We start from the raw sequence: 17,859 nt of genomic DNA on the forward strand, positions 1-17,859 counted from the left end.
GTCATTAACCTTCCCTGGATCTGTGAGAAGTTTTACTATATAGGAGAACCATATCGGTCCAGTGCAGTGGTTTGCAATATATTGCTCTACAGACAAACTATTACTTTTATATCAATTCAATTATGTTAAGGTGAAGCCTGTGTTAGGACAACAACAATATGACCAACAACAACATTTGTATGGGTATCCTTCATCAGCTGCCTCGACAGCTGCAGCCACAGCAGCTGCTGACCAGCTGTACAGACACGAGTAAAAGCAGCAGCAGCAACAACATTTAGCTGAGGGATTAATCTCATTGTCGTAGATGTTAAAAAACCTCTGGAGTTGACGATGATGATGACGGTTCCCATATTGAAGGATGGGAGATTGTAAGCGTTGGCTCTTGGCTCCACGTCTGCTGCTGTTGTTGTTGCTGCTGATGTTGGAGGTAGATGTGCTGCGTAGAAGCGGCCAACATAAATCCTCGGCTACTATATTCACCACCTTCTCCAATGAAGTTGGACAGGAATTGGAAGTGAAAATAAATGGAGAAGATGTGCCCACTGAGAAGAAACCAAAGATCCTAGGTGTCACCTTTGATGGTCCTCTCTCCTTTAGACAACACGTCAGTAACACCAAGACCAAAATCCTTGCCCAAAACAACATCCTAAAGGCCCTATCTGGCTCCACCTGGGGCAAGGAGAAGGAGGTGATCATCAACACCTACAAGGCCACAGGTCAGTCTCATCTTAACTATTGCTGTCCTTTATGGACACCCTCCATCAGCAAAACGTCATGGGACGAGCTCCAGGTAGCCCAAAACCATGCCCTACGCATTGCTACAGGCTGCCATAAAATGACAAATATTGACCACCTACATGATGAGACCAAGATCATGAAAGTTAAGGATCATTGCGAAATGATCTCTAAACAATTTCTTCTTGCAACACAAAAACCTGGCCACCCTAATCACACTGACCTGTACAGACCACCACCTCCACGTCAGATGAAACAAACACTGACATCCAAGTTTGCTTCAGCAGTGAAACCCATTGCTCGAAATCTGACAGAGGAAAACTACAAGAAAAAGCTCAAAGTCATACACACCAATTCTGTGAAGGACTCACTTTTGGCCTTTTCAAATAATAAAGTGCTAAATACTCGTCCACCTGCCATTGACGAGTCCGAGAAGAACCTCCCCAGAATAACTAGATCTACATTGGCCCAACTAAGATCTGGTTATAGTCAATATCTTAATAGTTATAAATCCAGAATTGACCGAAATTTTAATGACAAATGCCCCAACTGTGATAACAGTCATACATCTGCACACCTGTTTAATTGTCCTGGAAACCCAACCAACCTCACTGTCCAAAGCCTCTGGACAAATCCAACTGACGCAGCCAGATTCTTAAATCTGGCAACAGATGACGGTGACCCTATACAAGAAGGATAATGGGCTAAATGAATGAAAAAAAAAGCAGCAACAACAACTGTAGAGTCTGATGGGAGCTGCGGCAGCCCGGGATTCCTACACAGCCGCCGCGATTTATCAGGTGAGTGTGTTATATATGGGTAATATACCTTATAGCGACTTGTTGAGCATTAAAAACCCCTTCCCCCTCCATTATTTTTAACATTAAATAAAAATATTGGGGTGCTAGTTTAGCTTTGGTTTGTTGGGTTAGATCGGGTTGTATTGAATACTAGGTTAGAATACACACAAAAGGGTTCAAACTTGTGAGAGGTCATATTCATGTGATCATTGGGAAAAGGTATTCTCTACTAAGAGTACTTTGACAAGACACATGATGGTTCATACAGGTACAAACACACAAACAAACATTATGTTGCTTTTTCTTATATCAAATGTGTTCAGATGTAAAGGCTATCTGCTCAGCAGCCGCCGTCGCCTCTCAGCAGCCCCGCCAAGCCGCCGGCAGCCCTGGTGTTCAACTTCTCAGTGCGCAGTTTTGATAAATAGTCAAAACGATTCAGGTTGGTACACACTGTGAATGAACTCTTGAAAATCCAGGTTTATCAGGTACTAGCGGCTGTGCCCATGGGGGGCACTTGAGGGAAAGGGTGAGATGGGGGGGGGGGGGTAAGTTGACCCTCCAATTTTAATTTTAGTTTTAGGAAGAATGCTTTTGTACATATAACTGGACTTATAGACGGTAAAGCAGATATTTAATCAGTCCTAACTGCCACCCTAATATTAATATTGACTTACTTCTTCAAGTCTGTATCGTCCAGGTAGTTCTGTGGCATGACATTGGCACCTGCTTTGATAATCTCCAACATTCTCTCTTCAGCATCTCCTCCTAAATATATCATATATTAAGTCATCAATATTATTATAAATAATAAGTCTATCTGTCCTAATATTCTTATACCAAATATGTATCAGCGATCAATAGGTACCTATCTAAAAAAAAATAGAGGGGTATTCTTTGTTTTTGGGGGAGTTGGGGGTGTCTCACCCTCCAAGAAAATAGCCTAAAACCACTAGAGGACAAGCAGGTATATTCCCTGAAGAATAGAATCCAATCGGTTCAGTGGTTACTGAGATCTTAAGGGATGGAAGGACAGACATCAAGCTACTTTGTATTAAAGAATTACCTTTATTGTCGTATATTTGTATTATCTCCAATTTTTCAGATTTTGTAAACTCCCTTGTCATCACATTAAACCTAAGAATATCATACCATAGTTAAAATAACAAAAATAGATTATATATAAAAAAAATAGACAGAAGGGCATAATAAACCCTTAACGGTCAGGGTTTTTTTTCTGTATGTGAAAGATATAGAGCCCAAACTGCGGGACTTTTTAAGTATGGGTATGACACATAATTGAGAGTTGGAATTTTTTGAATATCTCCATCCTGACGGGCACAGGATGCCAGCAAACCTGGCAGGGTCATCCAGGTAAAAGGCAAAAATATTTTTTTGACTTAAACACAGCATTTTATCTTACCAAAATACTAAAATATCCTCTAGTAGTACATCCTCATATGAAATACAGGTGTTAAAGTTAATTTTAGATTCCAGGTATGATTCTGCAGGTCCTGATCCTCCATGCCTCAAGAAATCTTTAAAAGGCTTCTGTAGCCTCAATTTTTGACTTAGAGACTTCAAATTTTAAACTTAAGTATTTCTTACAAGTCTACATAACGTATTAAAATTTCACAAAGATCCGCTGCCGTTTTCCACTGACCGCAAACTGTGGCTGGCAGCTGCCAAGTACAGACTAACATCCAAATAAAAGTGTATTACAGTGATGCTGAGAATATATCTATATATAGTTATACCTGTTATTACAGGGAAGTTTTAATAAGATGCCAACATACAGGCAAGTCATCCTATATAGTCAATACAATGGTTCATTCATTCATAATTTATGCTTTTTAAATTCTATTTATTCTTAAACAAATAATAATAAACAGTTATTAAATTTCTAAAATCAAATAGGGATGGCTACACTCAAACATAGAAAAATAATAAAAAAACATCTAAAAAGTTGAAAAATGTTTTAAAATTTCTAATTTCTATCAAGGTTAGGTGGGTTATATTAAACAATACTTTTGCTATATTAAATAAAAACGTGTATATAGAAACCATGCATTCCTGTCCATAACGTTTCCAGCAGTTTTCATGTGAGCTGTAAGAACATTTCTATGTGTTTTCTGATGGCTAGTTAATGCATACAAGTTATGCCAACCTGGATTTTTATTATCTTAATTTCTTTAATAAATACTAACGGATTCACCCCTAGCATCTAGGTGCTCTATATTTCAATGGATATGGAAGGGCAGAAAAATAGCCTTAAACCATATCCAGACATATTTGTATGATTAAAATAGCCTAAAACCATATCAGGACCTATATTTAGCCTCAATGTAAAGGAGAACCATATCGGTTTATTGGTTATCAAGATCCTTTGCTACAGACAAAAAAGCTTAATACTGTATATAATAGGATAAAAATAATATCTGTTTATGCCTATGCACCAAGCTACGTGTCACTGTCATATTAGATAGGCCTCTCTACAAGTTTTAATCAATTTGGGACCAATTTATCGGCCAACGTCTTATCCCTTAAGATCCATGAATGCATTATTAAATTGATTTTTAATATATGTAGGTAGTACTATAAATGTAATTTATAGAAAATCATAGTAAAGTTTAAGCCTAAGCACGCTTATAACTCTACTGTGACTTTAAATATATAAAAACTGCTAAATATTCGTTGATAAAAAAAAGTTGATTAACAATTTATTGTCTCTAACTGAAATCATTTTGTACCTTTTAGTGATGTTTAATAATTATATATCCCGGTTATTAACATGATAAATTGGTATTAATTTTCTTATCTTTATTCTAATACAATGCTAGACATGATTTTTCAGTAAGGTTGAGACTGAGTTCTAATCCTGCAGATATTAATCGGTTTCGAAGCCATACTGGAAAATCGCGTCTGAATTATTACATTTTTGGGAAATATGATTCCTTAGACAATTTTGCATGATGGTTTAAAAGAAATAAAACAAAGGCCGATAAATTGATGTACATCCTTAATTTACTCCATCTTTAGATATTAATTAGTGGTTGAAAAGTTTAAACACACATTGGTCTGTTTATTATACTAGTCCCTTAAATTTTAATAAACATTTTCTTATCCGTTTGCACTTTTTCTGACTTATTTTGAGTTTTGATTGTTTTTTTTAAGTTGAGTGTTCAAACGTTTCAACCACTAATTGTAATCTACAGAAGGGGTTATTTTATTTATCATTATGGGGGATGTACATCAATTGATCAAGCATTGTCTTATCTCTTTAGATCTTTGAGAAATCTAACAAAAATCCAAATTAAATTGATGAAATGTATTATCAAAAGATGCTAAGACTATAAAATTATTTCAAACTTTCCTAGGAATCATTCTAGTCGGTTGCTACACTTAATAAATTGTACCTAACTGTTACGGGAATCATTTGTCAAAGTTTAAAACCAGAAGCAGCTTATAGTGCCTAAAAAAAATTACGTCATACAATACAATTGACCTATGATAGGCAGTATATATTTTATTTCACCTATGGTAGGCCAGTATGACATCATTATTTATAGGCACTATAATCTGCTTCTTAAAGTTGATAAAAGAATCATAATATATCTTAATCAACGTTAAAGACATATAGATCCGTAATATAGAATAGCTTCGCTGTTTTTACAAGATACAAAGGTCCATTGTTGAATTTAACACTCCCCCCTTTTTTCCTTTTTTCTCCACTACAGAGCTCTGTTGCATTATATGTTATCGGAGAAATAAGGCTTTAAACCCCGTCACATTTCTCCATCAAACACACATATATATGTATATACATAAAGAGGAGGAAATATAAATAATTAATATTTAATTATTAAATTTAATGCTAAAAGCAAGTTTCAGGCTATTGGATATTAGCCTACAGCCAATAATGAACTGGCGAAAATGAGTTGATTTTATAGGCAAAAAAGAAAAGTTGCCCCATCACTTTAAAAAGGAGGCTGAGACCTAATTTTCGGTCAGGTTTCCCATCCCTTATCCCTGTGCTTTGCAATTTGAAGTTTTAAAACGACACATTCTTTAAATTCAGAAATCTTCAAAATATGGCCTATGAAAAATCGTTTTTTAAGGATTTTTTAATTGCTTTTTTTCTATGCATAATTTAGTTTAAAAAAAAACACATTTCTCTTGTATGACCCTGTATTAATCTATCTAATTATATCTATCAACTTATCATCATCTAAATCTATCCAATGATCATTATTTTAATCAATCCTATTATGATGATTAACTAATCCAAAGGGAGAAGTAGTTTGTGCTTGTATTGCGGAAAAAATCGATTATTAAGTATAATTGTTATTAAATTTTACTATGCGCTTTTGTCAGTATTAGGAACACTTAGACTTAATAATCGCTTTTGGCTGAAGCTAACTCACGGATTTTACGCAATACAAGCACAAACCACTTCTTCTTTGTAGGATATTCCTGGGAGTTTAATGAGGATGTGAGTATGGTTATCACCGGAGTTGGAAGTGTTGATCTCTGTGTGTCCAAGTGTAACAAGGAGCTCTCATGTGCAGGAAACATATTTCCCAGGATTACTCGCACTATAGTTTTTGTATGAAAGTACGATTGTACAATTTTTTGTCCGAATAAAAAGTTTTATAAGTGTAACAATGAGCTCTCTTGTGCAGGAAACATATTTCCCAGGATTACTCGTACTATAGTTTTTGTACGGAAGTACAATTGTACAATATTTTGTCCGAATAAAAAGTCTTATAAGTGTAACAAGGAGCTCTCATGTGCAGGAAACATATTTTGCAGGATTACTCGTACTATAGTTTTTGTACGGAAGTACAATTGTACAATATTTTGTCCGAATAAAAAGTCTTATAAGTGTAACAAGGAGCTCTCATGTGCAGGAAACATATTTTGCAGGATTAATCGTACTATAGTTTTTTGTACGAAAGTATGATTGTACAATTTTTTGTCCGAATAAAAAGTCTTATAAGTGTAACAAGGAGCTCTCATGCGCAGAAAACATTTTTCCTATATCGCTTTAAAACCAATTAATATCTAGTTCTCAGCTATTCCAAAAAATTATATCTAGTATCGTATTATATCAAGCTTTCTACGAATATAAAAATGTATCATTATAAAATTAAAGTTTTTTTAGCCCCAAGTGCTTATAATTGTACATTCTATATCCGTGGAAAGCTGTTTATAATAGGATGCGAGAAATAACTATTCCTATATTGTTTTGATCCAATTAATTGGATTAGAATGGTTCTCAGCCATACTAAAAAATTTTAGTTCAATCATCGAACTATATCCAGTTTTTTTTACGAATATAAAAATGTACAATCACAAGGCCTTTGGGATCTTGGGGATAAAAAAACTTGTTTTAATCTTATGATTTTACTTTTTATATCCATGGAAAGCTGTTTATAACACAATACAAGAAATAACTATTACCAGGATTACAGTCTTTGAATATTTTTTATTACTCATTATATAGTTTTAGTACGATAGTACGATTGTACAATTATTTTGTCCGATTAAAAAAAATCTTATATTCATAGAAATTTATGACACCAAAGTTAAAGGTTAAACTATGAAAACTAATAGTAAACAATACATAATTTCATTCATCCCAAACTGTTAAAGTCACATAGTTAAGAGCTTCATCAATTCATTGGCCAAGGCCCTAACTATTGAAAGCAAGCTTTTGTTCATTATTTCTTGGTCAAAACTTGGTCTGTTGGTGGAAATTTACTAATGCCACAGTATAATATACAGTGTGTATTATTAATAAAATCCAAAATGATATTATCAAATATGTTGATTGTTAGGGTATACGTGGCAAGAAGGACAACAACTGCTCTGTGTTCTCTTCAATAAGGAACTTTATACCTTTTTTCATAATTACAGTTCATATAAGTTATATTTTGTTTAACTACTGTTTATATAAGGTATATTTCATATAATTACAGTTTATATAAATCATATTTCATACAATAACAGTTCATATAATATTTCATATTTAATTGTACAATAGAATATATGTCAGGTATTGTCAGTTTCATGACTCTGCCCCTTAAAGGGCGGTTTGGTCCGATTTTCACAATAGCATTTCTCCTATTACTCGCCCCTGTGGGAGGGCTCTAACCCTGCTGGGCCAATTGCCTAACCCTGTAGGGTAATCATTAACATTTACGTAACCTAAAATACCCTATCAAACGCTACTGTAAAACTACAACGAAATGACCTTTAAAGGGCAATGTCAAGAAACCCATAATACCCAATTTGTCTGATTGAGATCCAAATCCAAATACTGATATCAATATGTTTAGTTGAGGAACCTTCATGTTTGTGAGAATTGTATTAGTGGAAGCAAACTCCAGAGGATAGATGGTGGCTGCTCTATGGGAGTTGATGATATTTTAGCTTGGGAGGTAGGTACTTGTTCTATGATAGTTGATGATATTTTAGATTAGTAGGTAGGTACTTCTGTTATGGGAGTTGATGATATTTAAGTTAGGGAGGTTGGTACTTGTTTTTTGGGAGTTCATTATATTTTAGTTTGGTAGGTAGGTACTTGTCCTATGATAGTTGATGATGTTTTAGTTTGGGAGGTAGGTATTTGTTCTATGGGAGTTGATGATATTTTAGCTAGGTAAGTAGGTACTTGTTCTAAGGGAGTATTTTGGAGGTAGGTACTTATTCTACAGGAGTTGATGGTATTTTAGCTAAGTACCTTGTTTGGTAGGTAGGAACCTGCAGCCTGCAGGTAGGTACATGCTCTGTGATGGTACTTTAGCATTTACCCAAGCTCTTTGTATTTTGAATGTGTGGTAAAGATTAATTAAAGGAAAAGTAATAATGTAATTTAATATTAGTTCTCACATTGTATTATAAACAGCTTTTCGCAGATATTTTTAATTAATCGGTTTCGAATGTATGTACATATATGAGAAAAAATTATAGGATTCTGCTACTGCTACAGACTGTATGGAATCCTGTGTAGATCTACCTGAATGCTCTGCTTACACATGGTATAATCAATCTGCTGTCATCCAAAATGCTTGTTATCTCTTCAGGAGGTAAGATTTTTAAAGATTCTTTTTAGCACAGTATCTTAAAAGACAGCAATCTTTAGATCTTAATTTTGAGGTCCTCTAATCATATTTTATATAATATTGTCAGGTTTCTTTACCAAAACCTGATCCAATTCTGAGATTCACAAATAATATTTTGAATTTTGTGGTCAGGTTTCTACACCAAAACATGACCAAATTCTGAGGTCTCTACACACATTTTATATGGTCAGGTTTCTGTACTTGAACTGAAAAACCTGACCAAATTAATCATATTTTATATTATGGTCAGGTTTCTGTACCAAAACCTGACCAAATGCTAAGGTTCTTTTATCATATTTTATGTTATGGTCAGGTTTCTGTACCAAAAACATGCCCAATTATGAGATACTTTAATCATTTTTTATATTGTATAGTCAAGTTTATAGACCAAAACATTGCACAATTATAAGGTTCTCTAACCATATTCTATGGTAAGGTATCTACACCAAAACCTGACCCAATTCTTTATGTTATATAGTTGTGAGGAGGTGCGAGAATGTTCTTTCTGTGAATCTGGAAGGTTGGGATGCTTTAATGGAGACAATACTTCTACTTCTGGTAATTTAACTATAGAAGATTTTTTTTTTTTTGGGGGGGGGGAGAATTTATGGAAACTATAGAAGTTGAGAGGGGGGGGGGTTATATTGTACTTATAAAAGATTTGGGGAGGGGGAGGAATTAATGGTATTTCAACTAAAGAAGATTTAGTATATAACAGGTGTTAATGTTCGTTTGTCCTATGGTTCCAAAGCTTGGCTTTTATGGATGTTGTCATCCTTGTTTTCTCCTAATACAATGTATATTTATAGTGAGACCTACTTCTCCTACTGTTGAACCAACACACTCTTCAGATGCTTCCACTTCAGCTACTGGTAAAATTTTAAAAAGATTACTTTTCCTTCACTTTCCCTTCACTTTCCCTTCAATCTCTCTTCCTTTTCCCTTTACTTTTCCTTCACTTTTCCTTCACTTTCCCTTCACTTTTTCTTCTCCTTCTCTTCCTTTTCCCTTCACTTTTCCTTCACTTTCCCTTAACTTTCTCTTCCTTTTCCCTTCACTTTTCCTTCACTTTCTCTTAACTTTTCTTTACTTTCCCTTCACTCTCTCTTCCTTTTCCCCTTCTTTTCCCTTCACTTTCCCTTCACTTTCTCTTCACGTTCCCCTCACTTTTCTTTCACTTTCCCTTGTGATGTCTACTTCCCCTACTGTTGAACCAACACAGTTTTAGATGCATCAACTTCAGTTACTGGTAACATATTTCTCATATTCATTATTAATTAATTGATTAAACTTGCAGTCAGACTGCTTTTTTAGCCACTACTGCAGATAATTAATGTGTAAATTTTTAACCCATTTCTTTCTGGTATAAATGTTATTTATGACATTGTATAATAGACAGCTTTCCGCAGATATAAAAATGAAAAATTATAAAAGAAAAACCCGTTTTGTTAGATTCAAGGGGGCAAAGTTTATTGTCAGAAAATTTTAAGATATGGGGGGTGAAATTCTACTAGTAACCAAAGTTTTCAATCATAACCAGGGAGGGAGGATGGGATATTGGACTGTAAATCATAATGGTGTTCAAGGTTTATAACTTAGTTATCTTATCTGTTGGCTCTAAAACTTTGGGTACTTTTATTCAATTTTAAACTGGTAGTGTCCATTAATTTTATCTACAGAGTATAGGGTAACTTTATTTATCATTATGGGGGATTTATTAAAATTTTATTGTCCATTGTATTATATATCCCATAAGATTTTGTATCTAGATATGACATCAGATGATCCGCAAACAACCCAGCAGACAACTGAATTGCCTACAGAATCAACAGGTCAACAGATTTATAAAGAAAAACTTACTCTCCCTTCACTTTTCCTTCACTTTTCCTTCACTTTCCCTTCACTTTCCCGTCACTTTCCTGTCACCTTCCCTTTACCTTCCCTTCACATTATCAACAGATTTATAAAAAGCAAAGCTTACTCTATAATATTTACCATCGCTTTCCCTTCACTTTCACTTCACTTTTCCTTTCTTTTACTTTTTCTTGCCCTTCACTTTCCCTTTGCTTTCCCCTCACATTCCATTCACTTTCCTTTCACTTTTCTTTCAATTATCCTTCATTTTCCCTTAACTTTCCTCAATTTTCCCTTCATTTCCCTTTCTTTTCCTTCATCTTCCTTCATTTTCCTTCATTTTCCTTAATTTCCCTTCACTTTCCGTCTATTTTAACTTCATTTCTCATCACTTTCCCTTCACTTTCACTTCTTGTTCCCTCTACCTTCTCTTCACTTTTCCTTCACTTTCCCTTCATTTTCCCTGACAACATATGGCAAATCTGCTTGTCGCCGGGGAGGTGAAAGGTTTGAATCTCAAGCCTACACTGCTTCATGACTAAAGACATTAAAAATGTCTGATGTGGGACATAAATAGTAAGAGTAGAGTGAATGCCTTGGCCCGTAAACAGGCTCAACTCACTACTATGCACAAAGGATAATCCCACCCTTACAAGGTATTGATGTTGTCATCCTTGTTTTTATAATTAGTTGAGAGTACAACAACAACATCTGGAATTGTACCAGAAGGACCATGCTCAGAATACAAGATTTTAGATGACAGGTAAAAATTTACAGGTTTAGTTCTTTTTGTGACACTGCCCTCTTAAATGGTATTCTTCACATTTCCTTTACTTTTCCTTCTCTTTAACTCCCCTTTCCCTTCACTATTCCCTCACTTTCCTTCACTTTCCTTCACTTTCCCTTCAATTTCTCTTTGCTTTACCTTCACATTCCATTACTTTCCCATTACTCACCCTTCTCTTTTCCTTCTCTTTTCCTTCTCTTTCCCTTTACTTTACCTCCTCTTTCCCTTCACCCTTCCTTCACTTTCCTTTATATTCCCTTCTCTTTTCCTTCAAATTTCAATTCATTATAATAGAAATTAAAAAACACTTTTTGTTTTACTGGTACTAAGGAGACAAAGGCCCTGGCCATTAAAGCAGTTTTTAATTCTAGAATTTTTGTTTTGTTTTCTTGGCAGTACATGAATTTTCAGTACAGCTAAACACCAGTTCTAATCTGATTGTAAGCCATACTGGAACCATATATTTTTTTAGCACCAGGAATACAGATTATGAATATGAACCCTATTGTGACCAGAATGGAAACAGTTTTACCAGTCCTGATTGGCAGGTTCATTATTTTTCATACTTATATTAGCAACAACTTTTACTACACAGAAACTGCATATTTTCAAAATTTACAAAGGTTTCAATGTTGACAAGAAATTTTGGGTATTGTCAGTTTTGTGATATCGCTCTTAAAGTTAGGTAAATTTTAATGATTGCCCCTCAGTATTAGGCCCATCACAGGGGCTAGAAATAGGAGAAAAGCTACTGTGAAAATATGATGTAACGTCCCTGAACAAGCAATGTCATAAAACCAACAGTACCCAAAATTTTAAATGTCTAAAGGAGCCAAAAAATTAAATTCCAGACAGACAGACAGATATTTTGTACAATTTAAAGAAAAATACATAACTCCCATCAGTATAAAAATTCTTGGATGTTGTCTTCCTTGTTGTTGTGTTTAGGGTGAAGGTTGGTACCGACTGCTGCCACCTGCTGGCATCAAAATTCCAGGAAATGTTCCATTCCAGAGGCGTGGAGAAGGGGGGTTTAGGAAGGTGTATCTATATCTCGGGAGAAATTATGGGAGATTCAACCACCCTCCATCCATCCTAATAACCTTTGACAAGGGTCTACACCCCCTAGATGGAGTGATGTCAAGTAAAGAAAATGCACCCTCTGTACCTATCCTCCATTATTGATTAAGGGGAGTGTCAAATTTTCAGATGCGCTTTGCACACCTCTTTGGTAAAACCATGTGCACACCATTGTTTTATCTAATTAAAAAAATTTTAAATCACAAAACCTTTGTAAAAATTATCATTTTCAAATACAATTATAAGAGTAAAAAAAGTGTTACAGACATACAGATATGTAAAGTGGGGTTGGCCAAGCATTAATAGAGCTTGATAACCTTAAAAGATCTTATTTTGGTGAATCTCTGAAACTAATCTTGTATATTCATATGCATGATAATATGGTTTAATGCCCTTCAGACAACAAACCATTTGATTGTATCAAGTTGTGACTGTTTTGCGCCAAGAAATTGCCCCTACTCCATCTACTTATGTCATGCACCTAACCTAGCAGCAGTAGGAACTATTTTAAACATCTTTAGTTGTGTTGCTTTGTTTAGATTTGAACTTATCACCTTCCTGATAACAGGTGTATTGTGTTAAGCGATAATCACAAATGTTTCCTAATTATGGAAAATATAATGCTCATACTGCACCATTATTCAAAATATAATGCTCATACTGCATCATCATTCAAAATATAATGCTCATACTGCATCATCATTCAAAATATAATGCTCATACTGCACCATTATTCAAAATATAATGCTCATACTGCACCATTATTCAAAATATAATGCTCATACTGCACCATTATTCAAAATATAATGCTCATACTGCACCATCATTCAAAATATAATGCTCATACTGCACCATTATTCAAAATATAATGCTCATACTGCATCATTATTCATAATTTTGGAACATGTCTGTAATAGAATATGCTCCTGGCTACAACCATTGTGGAACCAATGTTCCTGCTTGGGCAAATTCATCTCATCCCCAGGGTAAAGTTTTAAATTAATTGGCGTTATCCTGGTAGGAAATTTTTTCTGGAAAATTCCTAAGAATAATATTTTTTTTACAATTAGGTTAGGTTAAATGGCTAAGGGCTGACGTCCAAGGCTAGGGACTAGGAAGGTTAAAAGGCTAGGGGGCCAAGCACTGTAATTGAAAAGTAAGACAATGTCTTTATCTCTGTGTTAAAGAACTTTGCTAACCTCTGAACTGATATGATTCTCCTTTACAGTGTTGGTTCTGGGAAGGTTTATAACTATTTTGTGTAGGGTTAAAACCACCCACCAAAGAAAAATAGCCCCAGAAAAATTATACCTCCAAATCTTTTTCTTTTTGTAACTAGAAGTGGAAAAGCTGCTAGTAATAAATAGATCTAGATAGTTACTCAGTAAATTAGACCACTAATACAGTGTAGGAACAATCCAGCCATATTGTTGGTTAAAATATGTACACATTTTGTTATGATAAGTCAGATATATGAAACAATTTACCAGAAATAGAGAAATTTTCTAGATAATTTTTTTGATTAACCTAGCCTTTTGTAAATAATATAGGATTGGTAAATTTGTTAATCATCATTGCTGATGTATTTCAATTTATTTTCCATTGTCTTATCCCTTAAAATCCCTGGTTTTTGTTATATGTTACTGGTAACCTCTTTGGATAACAAGGTTATCATGGTGTACCTGAACCTGGATAATCCCAGGAAGACAGATACTATAAAAAAATAGCCTAAAACCATCTTCTATTTATTTTAGAATTACTTGTTGAAACTGAGATGACAATTTGCTTTAACAAAAAAGATGTAGAATGTGACCATTCAGGAATATTCAATATGGCTTCAAAACCTACTGATATCCTGCACTGGATTACAACCAGTTCTCCTATAATTTTTCAATTTGATATCTGCGGAAACCTGTCTATAATACAAAGCCCTAAAAGCTTTTCTAATTTTTAACTTCAAGCAGCTTGATGATGGAAGGACACCCAAGTTTTTTTTTAAGGGGGGTAAATGAGAAGTTAAAATTTTTAAAAATAGTAACCTTTTTTAAAATTGTTGGACGTGTATGGATAAAAATTGCAGGGAGGGAGGGGTTATTGGACTGTAAATTACACTAATACCCAATGATTTTTCTTATTTGTTGGCTCAAAACTTTGGGTACCTGTGTAATTTCTAGTGCAAAAATATCTCACTCTCTGAAATTAAAGTTGAGGTGCCAGTGCGATTTGCAGTGCAATGTCTTCTCCCTCCCCTCCTGTTTTCTAGATATTTTAATATTGAATTAAAATACCCAATGTCCCCTCCCTCCCTGATATTTAATAAAGTAACAGGATGTCTGTCTCTCTGTCTGTTTGTTTGTACTGAAGGATCTTGCTAATCGCTGAACCAATCGGGTTCTCCTAGGTCCCAGGAAGGTTTAAAACTATTTTGGGGGAGGGTACCACCACCCTCCCAAGAGAAATCATAAAAAATCAAAATTTATTTTTACATGAAGACTTGAACGCAAGATATAAATGTTACATATTATTTTTTTAAAATCATTTAAAGTGTCACTAGATACCTCTAGGGGCGTAGCTGCTTTTATTGAATAAAAGTACCCAAGTACCCAATGTATTGAATATCAACTAGATGTTATCAAATGTGTAAACTGTGGAGAGTATTTTGTTTATTATCTCAAAGATGTGGAAAACTGTAGAAATAGGTAACAAGAGACTATATAGGGTTGGGCCGGATATCCGGTTTGGCTGGATACAGGATATCTGGCTGATTTATAATGCCGAATATCCGGCCAGATATTGAAAATTGTCCGATGTCCGTCAAATTTTCAGATATCCGGCTTATTTCTAATGCCGGATATCCGGTATCCGGCTGGATGATGAAAATTTCCCGATATCCAGCACATTTTTAGATATCCGGCTGATTTATAATACCGGATATCCGGCCCAACCCTACTAGAAACATGTACTTTGAAGCCTGACCGACAGAGGATACTAAATGGTACAAGGAATCTTCACCAAAAATTTCAGCTGTCTATCTTCAATAGTGCCTGAGAAATACATTCACTCTGAAATGAAAGGCAGACTGACAGACAAAGTGAATTATAGAGTAGCTTTGCTACTAAAACAAAGGATGACAAAACATTTAAGCAGTAAAACACAATAATCATAAATGGCAAAACGGTCGGACAAAGAATGTTATAGAGTCAGTTGTCATTAAAAGAAAGAGAGAAAAGTCCTAAAATGCTTAAAAATAAAATTGTTTGATTAGTGATTAGTACTAACGTTCGTTTGTCAATCTGTCTGATTTGGTTGAGCTTCGCTTTCATGGATGTCTGTCAAACAGATCTATAGTATAGATTTATTTACAGACAACTACCTCCTTTCCTATTTCAACAACCCTTTTCGTCTGCTCCTAAATAATTTTCTGTTACTTGGGTGTGTTAATATAGGCGACACCAATGGTTGATTTTCAATGACCCAATAGAAAAGTTGCACAAGGTGGTTGCGATGGGGAGATACAGTTATTTAACCATTTCTCCCTCTAGCGTTTTACTCTAATATTTGTCATGCATCCAATTTGATTACCAATTTTCCTCAAAGTGCTTTTTGTAGCCCAACCCCCCCCCCCCCCTGTAAAAAAAGAAATTAAAGTTTGGGGGGAGAGGGTAATTTTTTTATGTTTCACTTAAGGTCAGGTTATATATAGGGTGCATGGAAGAAAAAATTACCATGGCCCATTATTTTATATTTATTTTAAAAAATAAGAGGGGGGGGGGGAAGGTTTGTGCTCACAAGGCACTATGAGGAAAAGCACCTATTAATGTCTAGGTATTGTGCTTCTACTGACTGATAGAAGAGTCCTACCAACCTAAAACTCATAATAGTTATTTATACCATCGTATTATGGTCAGTTTTCCGCAGATATTAAAATTTAAAAAGTAATAAGATTAAAACCTGTTTTGTTAGCCAGGGCCTTCATATTAATTTTTTTTTATATTTGTGGAAAATTTGCTGTAATACGATGCTATAAAGGATTTTTTAGTATGGCTGAGAACCAGTTCCTAATCCAGCGGATATTAATCGGTTTTGAAGCCATACTGGAAAAAAAAACAAATATTTGTATGAGTAGCGAAGCTATAACATTACCTCAGAGACTTCAGGGATAAGACTAGGGCCGGATACCGGATATCTGGTTGATTTCTACTGCCGGATATCGGGTATCTGAACGGATATCTGGCAAATTACCGGAAATCCGGCAGGATAACCGGATATCTGAGATTAAAAATCAGCCGGGTACCCGTCCGGATCCTGATATCCGGCGTTAAAAATTAGCCGGATATTTGGATGGTTTCAATATCCAGTATCCGGCCGGAAATTATAATAAATATCCAGCCAAACCGGATATCGGGCACAACCCTAGATAAGACACAATGTATGATGAATTTATTTACAACTCCAATGAGGAAAAACAAGATAACCCTTACTGTAGATTATAATTATTGGTTGAAACATATGGACACTACTAGATTTCAACTAATCAATGAGGGGGGGGAATTGGGCTGTTTATTACACTAGTGCCCATAGTTTTTTAATAATGTTTTCTTATTCGTTGGCCTAACAACTTTTGGGGTTTTTAATGAATTTTGATTGGTTGTTTCAGTAAGTTGACTGTCCAAACGTTTTAACCACTAATTGTAATTTACAGAATTTAGTGTATTATCATTGGAGATGTACATCAATATATTGGCCATTGTCTTATCCCTTTACTTCCCTGATTATTTCGCTACTTATGAATATGATTGTTTTTTGCTATATAATTTTTATATTTTTTTAATAAAGTTTGTTAATCAAAATGTTTTAATCTTTTCTCCTCAAAATAGTTATTAACCTTCCTTAGACCAATGATAAGCTTCACTGTAAATGAGAACCATATCAGTTCAGTGGTAGGCTATATCCTTTGCTACAGACGGACGGATAGACATACTGTTACATCTATAAAATTACTCGCGGCTATGCCCCTAGAGGCCTATAGGTGCACTTGAGGTGTGAGGGGGAGGCGAAGTCGTCACCTCCATTAAATTTTAGTTTAAAAAATAGTTATAAACCGTCCTTAGACCAATGATAAGCTTCACTGTAAAGGAGAACCATATCAGTTCAGTGGTAGGCTATATCCTTTGCTACAAACAAATAGACATACTGTTACATCTATAAAATTACTAGCGGCTATGCCCCTAGAGGCCTATAGGTGCACTTGAGGTGTGAGGGGGAGGCGAAGTCGTCACCTCCATTAAATTTTAGTTTAAAAAATAGTTATAAACCGTCCTTAGACCAATGATAAGCTTCACTGTAAAGGAGAACCATATCAGTTCAGTGGTAGGCTATATCCTTTGCTACAAACAAATAGACATACTGTTACATCTATAAAATTACTAGCGGCTATGCCCCTAGAGGCCTATAGGTGCACTTGAGGTGTGAGGGG

General features: G+C 34.9%; 1 protein-coding gene and 1 long non-coding RNA gene across 3 annotated transcripts in view; one reads left to right on the top strand and one right to left on the bottom strand.

The window, feature by feature from the left end:
* LOC145307202 (uncharacterized) overlaps nt 1–17,217 on the top strand; it is a 360,433-nt gene extending 343,216 nt beyond the window's left edge. The window contains exons 1-13 of one of the 2 annotated variants that reach the window (XM_080149583.1): nt 7,355–7,423; nt 7,875–7,978; nt 8,511–8,626; nt 9,141–9,220; nt 9,472–9,534; nt 10,432–10,494; nt 11,207–11,279; nt 11,776–11,851; nt 12,252–12,298; nt 13,299–13,369; nt 14,138–14,201; nt 15,008–15,082; nt 16,209–17,217. In XM_080149583.1, the coding sequence (XP_080005709.1) occupies nt 7,949–7,978; nt 8,511–8,626; nt 9,141–9,220; nt 9,472–9,534; nt 10,432–10,494; nt 11,207–11,279; nt 11,776–11,851; nt 12,252–12,298; nt 13,299–13,369; nt 14,138–14,201; nt 15,008–15,082; nt 16,209–16,230 (780 nt within the window). In that variant the 5' untranslated portion in view covers nt 7,355–7,423; nt 7,875–7,948 and the 3' untranslated portion in view covers nt 16,231–17,217. Of the gene's footprint in view, nt 1–7,354; nt 7,424–7,874; nt 7,979–8,510; nt 8,627–9,140; nt 9,221–9,471; nt 9,535–10,431; nt 10,495–11,206; nt 11,280–11,775; nt 11,852–12,251; nt 12,299–13,298; nt 13,370–14,137; nt 14,202–15,007; nt 15,083–16,208 lie in introns of those variants that run through there. The other variant, XM_080149582.1, reaches the window with a different exon arrangement.
* Nucleotides 1–17,859, bottom strand: part of LOC145307206 (uncharacterized) — a 251,072-nt gene that overhangs the window by 199,072 nt on the left and 34,141 nt on the right. The gene's annotated exons all lie outside the window — the stretch shown is intronic.

The sequence above is a fragment of the Acartia tonsa genome, chromosome 15, assembly GCF_053477335.1.
Source record: "Acartia tonsa isolate MP-2025a chromosome 15, ASM5347733v1, whole genome shotgun sequence".
NCBI classification, from domain to species: Eukaryota; Metazoa; Arthropoda; class Copepoda; order Calanoida; family Acartiidae; genus Acartia; species Acartia tonsa.